At 56.3% G+C, this 8,459-nt stretch overlaps 1 protein-coding gene across 1 annotated transcript in view; it reads left to right on the top strand.

Moving 5' to 3' along the window:
- The window catches only part of ACSBG1 (acyl-CoA synthetase bubblegum family member 1), a 17,240-nt gene that overhangs the window by 1,486 nt on the left and 7,295 nt on the right, over window positions 1-8,459 (top strand). The window contains 6 exon segments of the mRNA XM_015593510.2: window positions 4,136-4,216; window positions 4,304-4,453; window positions 4,747-4,923; window positions 5,630-5,811; window positions 6,716-6,946; window positions 7,569-7,786. Of these exon segments, the coding sequence (XP_015448996.1) occupies window positions 4,136-4,216; window positions 4,304-4,453; window positions 4,747-4,923; window positions 5,630-5,811; window positions 6,716-6,946; window positions 7,569-7,786 (1,039 nt within the window).

The raw sequence follows: 8,459 nt of genomic DNA, 5'->3' as shown, positions 1-8,459 counted from the left end.
CAAAGAAAAGATACAAACTGGTTATGTAAATCATATATCTATTAGTTTCTATTATCGATTTTCCTATTTAGTGAGTAAAGGGAAACAGTCGGTTAATATATTTCTTAAAGAGTGAAAAAGACCTTTGGCCTAAAGTTCCCTCCCCTCCCCTGGGACTCTAAGGGCCCCGTCTGACTTAACACCATTTCTGCTAACAATGGGCTGATGACTTTTATCAAGAGCCAGAGGATCTGAGTCACCAGTTTGGGGCAATTATCAGGATTTGAGGAAGAGGGCCTTTTTTCCAAAGAAAGAAGGGAAGAACAGTTAACTAAGTTTACTGAAAAGATTAACTCTGCGAGAGATGTCCCATTTCATTTCCTGCTAAAAGATTAAGAATTTTACAAGGAATGCCACCCCATTCCCCCCGCCAACTGGCAACTGAAGAAACCGAGGCCCAGAGTTAGGAAATGTCCACGCTAGGTAATTACGCTAATTAAATTTGTGTTATGAAAGTTTCCGAACAAACGAAAATAGAGACAGAATGGACCGCGATACAGCGATCGCCCAGGTTTAATGATCGCCCATGATTTTTCATCACGCTCATTCGTCGCGTCATCATTTTGCTGAAGTATTTGAAGGCAACTGTCTGACATCACCATTTCCATCCCTGGAAAATTGCGATATGCGCCTTGAAAAAACAGGACATTTTTCCTTAAATGATCACAGTGACTTGGTCGCATCCAACACGAGGAGAAGGCGTCTCACCCTCTGGCACCCACAGTGTCTCTCTTTATTGTCGCCCACACGCTGCCTGTGGCACCGTCTCTCGAGTGTCTTAATTCAGAACAAAGCCCCAGCTTTTGATCCTCCAGCCACAGACCCGTGTGGTCCCCACCGGCAGCATTGGTGTCCCCAGGGAGTCTGTTAGAAAAGCAGACCCTCGGGCCCCAGACACGGGGCACCGGAAAGGAAGTGTGGGCCCCCACGCATTTAACATGCTCCCCCCGCCCGCCGGTGATTGTGACACAGGCTCGAGTGTGAGAACCTCCAGAAACTAGGTTCGGCCTCCTGAACAGCCTCCCACACCCGGGGTTTATCTGCCGGCTTCCTCTCGCTGCTGTGGTCCAGCCTGTTCCTCCAACCTCTGCACTTCCTGTTGTCAGCAGCTTCACATATTTCAAATGAAACGTTTTGGGGGTAAAAGATCAAGTGGGGAGCAAGGACACCCTGTAGGTGGCGCTGTTGACTTGCTATTGCATCTCCCTGGCATAATGCTGTCAGGGGGGCCACCTGTACTCATCATGCTGAAACTCATCAATGGGTTTAGGTGGCCGCGTGCTCATGCACCGTGACGTCCCCCATCGGCCCTTCCCCACTGACGACCCTTTGCCGGACTTAATTAATTGTGAGCAGCTGCAAAGTGTTGCTTCTCCGATCATCAGCAGCACCTGGGGCTCTCTGCTACCTGAAGCACGGTTTGCTACAGAGCAGGTGTGGTAGTCAGAATAACGGTCCCCAGGCACGCCTCGTTTTCGCTGTATTACGCCTCACCGACGTCACGTTTTTGGCAAGTTGAAGGCGGGACCTCCGCCAGCAAAAAGGTGGCGACTCGCTTTGCCGCGCTGGTCGGGACCGGAATCCCCATGTCTCCGGGGTCCGCCCGTGTCCTGGCGAGTGTGCCACGCGTATCCGTAAGAACGTGCGTCCGGCAGTTGGGGGCGCGGTGTCCTCTGATGTTCGTGTCGGGTTGGCCGAGAGCGTCATACTGTCCTTTGAGCCCCCCGCATCCCTGTTGGTTTTCTGTCTCCCGGTCCTGTCAGACACTGAGAGGGGGCGTTCCCGGCATCTCCCGTCCCCGTCGCGGACTTCCCTGTTCCTCCTCTCTGTTCTGTCGGGTTTCGGGTTTCGCCTCCTGTATTGTGAAGTCCGTCATGCACACTCACCCTTAGATTCCGTCCTCTTGAGGAATGGACCCCTTTGTCGTCAGCGTCCCTCTGTAGCTCTGGTAGTGGTTCTCGTTCCGGAGCGACTTTGTCTCAAGGTAACACAGCGCCTGCAGATCTCCCGGGATTCATGGTTGCGGGGGACACATCTTTGCATCGTTTTACTTTTAACCTACCCGGGTCCTTAAAGCAAGTTGCTTGTAGGCGGCGTGTCCTTGGGCCTCGCTGTTTCATCCGGCCCGGCAGAATTGACTAGAAATCTGCCAGCTGGCTGTGTCCTCTTTGTCCCATCTGTTCTCCGACGCTTCCCTCCTCTTTCCTGACTCCGTCCGCAGTGGGCGTTTGGTGCCCCATTCTCTCTCCCCCCGCTAAGGAGCAGCCCCTTTCGCGTTCGCTCCCGGGTTTCCAGTGCGCATTTCTCACTTACCACGGTCTACTCCCGGGTCACGTTCTGACGTTACACTGCTTTACACGTGACCGAGGAGTCTCGGGCCGGAACCCTTCGGCCTCCTCCTCCCATCCTCTGTCATCCGTTTTACCGTTATAACCCGTAGTGTTATAGGTTATAAATCCTAAACGCGTTGTTTTTTCAAAGGTCGAATATCGTTTAAAGGCGGGGGTGGGGGTGTCTTTGACACCGAGCCACGTATTTGTCATTTCTGGCATTCTCGGTTCTTTGATGTGGGTCCAAGTTCTCGTATGGTTCTTCCTCCTGCCTTAAGAATTTTCTTCAGGCTCGTTTCTTACGGCGCAGGCCGGATGGCGACACGTTCCCTCAGCTTCTCTTTGTCTGAAAACGTGTTTATTTGTGCCTTCGTTTTTCGCAAGATACTCTCTTTTGGTTTCAAATTCTGGGTTGCCAAGATTTCTGATTTTTCTTTCAGCACTTTAAAGCTTCCACGCCACGGTCGAGCCTTTACCTAGTTTCTGACGAGTCTGGTTTCTTATCTTTCTTCCTCTCCGTGTGGTCTACCTCGTTTCTCTGACAGCTCCTAAGATTTTTTTTTCTTTTCACTGGTTTCCAGCAATTTGATCATGTTGTTGTGTCTTGGTGTGGTTTTCCCTGAGATTACCCTGCTCGGGATTCATCAGGAGTTTTGACTGGTAGATTTATAGTTATAATCAAATTTGGAAATTTCTCATTTTTTTTTTTCAATTAAACAAAAATTTCTGGGGAAATTTAATTAAGCGAAAATTACATGTCCGATAGGCTTGTTGGCATTATCCCACATGTCACTGTTCTTCTGGTTTTTTTTTTTTCTCTCTGAACTTCAGTTTGAAGCTTTTTCACCAGGGAGCCCACACTTCCTTTCCGGTGCCCCGTGTCTGGGGCCCGAGGGTCTGCTTTTCTAACAGACTCCCTGGGGACACCGATGCTGCCGGTGGGGACCACACGGGTCTGTGGCTGGAGGATCAAAAGCTGGGGCTTTGTTCTGAATTAAGACACTCGAGAGACGGTGCCACAGGCAGCGTGTGGGCGACAATAAAGAGAGACACTGTGGGTGCCAGAGGGTGAGACGCCTTCTCCTCGTGTTGGATGCATTTGGGGGCAGGTTTTGACAGCCTTCACTCTAAGGCTAATTTAGCTCCCCCACTGAGACCTGACCCTCGGGGTCTCTGCCCGATGCCTGGCACGGCCCAGCTGCGCTGTGTCAGAGCAGGAGCCCTGGTCCGTCACTGGCTCCGTGGTCGCCCTTCTTTGCACTTCCCGAGCTTCGCCCCGTGCTTGTGCAGCTTGCTCTTCAGCCAAAGACCGAAGAGGTTCCCTAAAGAGAGTTCTGGGGTGCTCCTCCCCCTGGTTCTCCCCTCCCCAGCGTCTGTCCCACAGATTTCGGCCACCTCGGCTTTCCTGAACTCTGATCTGTCCTCCCGAATCGGTGGGACCGCGGAGTTCCGTTTGCCCCCACACACCCGCAGGCTGAGTCGGTGTTGGGCCGGACCCCAGTCGCCTCATCGTCCTCTAACAGAGAGCCATTACCTGACCCCCACTTGTCCCTCTTTACTGCTCCAAAGTCCTCATGAGAAAGCCGTGCACGAAGGCTAATGTCCTGCTGGGTCAAAAGTCAGCTCCGGGGTGCCAGCAACCTTGCCACAAAGTGCCTGTTGGCAGAGGGACACCTAGAGATGGGACTCTTCTCGGGTGACCGTTTTTTTTGTTTGTTTTTTGTTTTTTTTGGAATGAACCCCGTTTATTTTTCCTGTTGACACAGATATGGAAAACCCTGCCCCACCTGAAGGCAGTGGTGATTTATCGAGAATCTCCTCCAGAGAAGATGGCCAACATGTACACGGTATGGACACGGGGCCCGGGGCGTCTGCCAGGCCTTCCTGGCCCGCCCGGCTGACCTGCACGGCTCGCTCTCTTCCGCTGGCCCCAGATGGAAGAAGTCCTGGAGCTGGGGGCCCAGGTGCCTGAGGAAGACCTGGACACCGTCATCGACATGCAGCGGCCCAACCAGTGCTGTGTGCTGATCTACACGTCTGGGACCACCGGACCGCCGAAGGGCGTGATGCTGAGTCAGGACAATGTAGGGCCGGTGCCCAGGTGTGGGTGCAGTGGACTGTGGGTGGGCCGGGGCCGGCAGCCCCTGGGGACACTCCTCCGCCCCTCCGCCGAGGGAGCTGGCACGGGTTGGACATGCCCTCGGTCTGTGGTCCAGACAGCCCAGCACGGGTAGCAGAGGACTGTCCCTGGGAGCTTCCTAGGAAAGTGAACACCCTGGGGGTCCCCCAAAGACATAGCCAAGCCCCTGGGCAGCCACAGACGTGAGCTGGCCTGAACAGTGAGGGGTGCTCCTCCCCCTGGCTCTCCCCTCCCCAGATCACGTGGATGGCACGGTACGGCATCCAGAGCAGCAGCGCCTTTCATTCACAAGCCAAACGGGAAGCGACGGTCAGCTACCTGCCCCTCAGCCACATCACCGCCCAGATGTACGACCTGTGGACAGGCATGTACTGGGGGATGAAGATCTGCTTTGCTGAACCCAACGCCCTGAAGGTCAGTCTGCGCTCTGCCCGTGCGCGTGCCGCGTCTGGGAGCCGGGCCGCTGCGCGTGCACGCGTGTGCTCGGGGCCCTGCAGGCGCTCCTGGGGGGTGCCGGTGTCAGAACCCTTCCTGCTGCAGCCGGCACAGCCTTAGTGGCTGGACAGGAAGGGAAGCTGACGACGATGCCTAGAGGAAAGTCAAGGCAGCATAGTGTCCCGGGGCCACTGCCATCGAGGATGGGCATCCTCGAAGTAACGCCACAGCTGGCCGCCACCCCGCCCTCCGACCCCTCTCATCAACTACGCCTGTTCTTTGGGCTCTTATTCTAACTAGAACTTTCCAGATGCTCCCCCACAGCCCACTTTCCCCCACGTGGCCTCTCAGTGGCCCAAGTGGGGTCACATGTTCACTCCTAAGCCAGTCACTGCTCAGGGGGACAGGATATCACGGTTAAGTTAGACCGAGGAGGGGTCACCACCCGGGACTGGGGACTGAGGTGCTTCTGAAGCATCTGAATGGCGTCAGGGTTCTGTGGGCAGAGAAGCAGAGAGCAGATGGCTGTTGGGTCGCAGCCGACAGTGTGTGCCGAGGTGCGTGTGCTTCCGTCCGCGCACCTGTGTGCAGGATGCCGCGTCGTGTGCGCGCTGACTGGTGACAGGGCCGCCGGCCCCTGGCTGGCCCTGGACCAGCAGGCATGTGTCTCTCTGGCGGTGAGCAGGGGAGCATTGTGGACACGCTGCGGGAGGTGGAGCCTACGATATACCTCGCGGTGCCTCGGATGTGGGAGAAGATCATGGAGCGCATCCAGGAGGTGATGGCCAGGTTGGGCTTCATCCGGCGCAGGATGCTGCTGTGGGCCATGTCGGTGATGCTGGAGCAGAACCTCACCTGCCTGGGCAGGTGCGGAGGGCGGGAGGCCTGGGGAAGCAGCAGGGCTGGGTCCCAACCCCAGTACATAACCGGGGATCCACTAGGCCAACTTGTCCCAGCCCGACCGGCCTGTCAGCTCTGAGGACCCTGTGCAGAGGCCCCAACGATGGCTGCGCTTGAGACCCGGGCCTCTTCCCAGCCCCCACAGGAGTCACCGTCCTTGGGCTCTAACTAAGGACTGACTTGCTCCCTCCAAGGGGCATTCATCACCACGTAGCGGCTCCTGACCTCAGTGTTGGGTGGCTGAGAAGGGGCCCCAGAGATGTGGCTTTCCCAGCCTTTCCCGAGTGGCCACGTGCATCTCTGGCGGCCTTGGTTGCCTTTTAAACTCCCACACAGTGCCGTGGGAGTGACATAAATCTGGCCTGTTCCGATTTGGAATTATTTTCCACAACTCGTGTCTGAAACCGCATCGTGCCTCCTGAGCCGTGTACACGTGTCTGCACCCACACTTCTCTGGCACGGACCTGAAAAGTGAACGGATATGGCTGACCCAGTCACGGGCTCCACACGGCCTCACGTGTGTCCATGTGTGTGCATGCACATGTGTTTCAAGTTTCTGCACGTGTGTATTACTGTGTGTGCAAACTTGCGTGCATCTGTGTTGTCGCCTGCGTGTCTGTATATAGCCGAATCTGCTGGTCTCACTTCCTGGCTCGGGACGTGTTTGCACACAACTACACGCACGCACACCGTGTGCACGTGCACGTTCATAGCCGGCACCAGTTTTCAAAAGATTTAGAAATGGGTCCAGCATTGGCACCAACCAGTCGGAACAGATAACTGGCCAGGCCAGTGCGCGCCCACCCTTTCGCGCGAGTGTGGTACGCGCGTGTCCTTGTCCTTCTGTAGCCCATTCTTCCTCTCCCGCCAGTGACCGGAAGCCCGTCAAAGCCAGGCTGGTGGATTACCTGGTGCTGGCCAAGGTCCGCCAGGCGCTGGGCTTTGCCAGGTGCCAGTTGTGCTTCTGTGGAGCTGCCCCCATGACTGTGGAGGCTGAGCGCGTCTTCCTGGGCCTCAACCTCCGCTTGTACTCAGGCTACGGCCTCAGCGAGGCCTCGGGCTCCCACTTCGTATCCAGCCCCAACAACTACCGGCTGTACAGGTATGGCCCCACCCTTGCCCGTGCCCCTTGGTGCCCACCTGCTGAATGGGTCCCCGAATGCCAGCAGTTCCGTCTTGGGCCTAGTTCCCCGGCCAGGCCTCAGTCTCATGGAGGCCGTCTCTGCCGGCGTCACCCGAGTCTGTGGTTGAAGGCAGCATAACGGCCCCGGGACCCCTGGACAGAGTTCTGTTGGAGAGTCTCCCTTTGTCCCCATCCAGGATGGAGGTGTGTTAGAGGGCGTCCCAGCATTGCCGATGGCTCAGACTCCACTTGGGGTGGGAGTTGGGGGCCAGAGCCAGCCCTGCGGGGGGCAGGGAGGCCGGTCAGTCGAGGGGGCGAGTCGCAGAATCAGTACCTCCTGTCTCTGCCCGCCTATCCCAGTGCTTCGAGTTTTCATTCATTAGGATTTCATTCATTCATTCGTTCCTTCACCCTAGAACCTTTCATGGGCCCTGAATTGAGCACTAGGTCCCTGTTAAAATACCAAATTCCTGGGAGGGAACACCTTCTGCCCATTGGTGAAGACAGAGAGGTTAGAGACCCCAGGTCTCCTGGTGGGCGCTGCGCGGGGGCTTGGAGGAACCAGCTCCCTCCAACCATTCCTCGGGCCCCCTCCCCCCAGCTCTGGCAAGTGAGTGCCCGGCTGCCAGGTAAAGCTGACGAACCAGGACGCAGATGGCACCGGCAAGATCTGCCTGTGGGGCCGTGACATCTTCATGGGTTACCTGAACAAGGAGGACAAGACGCGTGAGGCCATCGACGCTGACGGCTGGCTGCACACCGGTGACATCGGCCGCCTGGACGCCCACGGCTTTCTCTACATCACCGGGCGTCTCAAAGGTGCGCGTTGCAGCGGGCGCACGGGACACCGCCGCCACCGTTTACACGCGCCATGAGCAGTGGGCCCCTGGGTGCCACCACCTCGAGAGACGTCGCTTTGGTCTCGTCTCCTGTGGGGTAGATACTGCTGTCACCCTGACTTACGATGACGATGTCCAGAGAGGTTAAGCAGCTTGTCCAGAGTCACCCAGCGGTAAATGGGGGAGCTGGGATTTGGACTCCCTAGAGACACGAGGCAGTCTCCCCCAAATATTGGAGGCATAAATAGTACGTTTTTATATGCAAACACAGATATGATGTAGAGTAGAACACAGATTGGATACAGGATTCAAAATAAAACACGAGACCTCAGAGAAATTCCTCCTGAAGAATTTGGCTTTCCCAGAGGAAGAAGCTGGGGGCTCGTCTGTAGGAAGGGGGCTTTGCTGGCCTTGCCCAAGTGGACGTGACGGCCACCGGCCAGGTGCCTCCCTGTCACACTGCCCCCTATAATGTGGGCTCCTCGCAGCCACGGACTGTCTCGTCCTGTTCTGTACCTCATGTCAACACAGGACCTGTGCACGGAACGGGACCCACTCACTTCCATGGAGTTAGGCAGAACTGGGGACCGGAGCACAATCCAGCTGAAATCACTCACGGAGTGTTTATCCAATGGCCGTCATTCAAAGAGCGT

Source organism: Pteropus alecto, unplaced genomic scaffold (assembly GCF_000325575.1).
Source record: "Pteropus alecto unplaced genomic scaffold, ASM32557v1 scaffold60, whole genome shotgun sequence".
Classification (NCBI taxonomy): Eukaryota; Metazoa; Chordata; class Mammalia; order Chiroptera; family Pteropodidae; genus Pteropus; species Pteropus alecto.
This window is presented reverse-complemented; position numbering and strand designations above follow the sequence as displayed.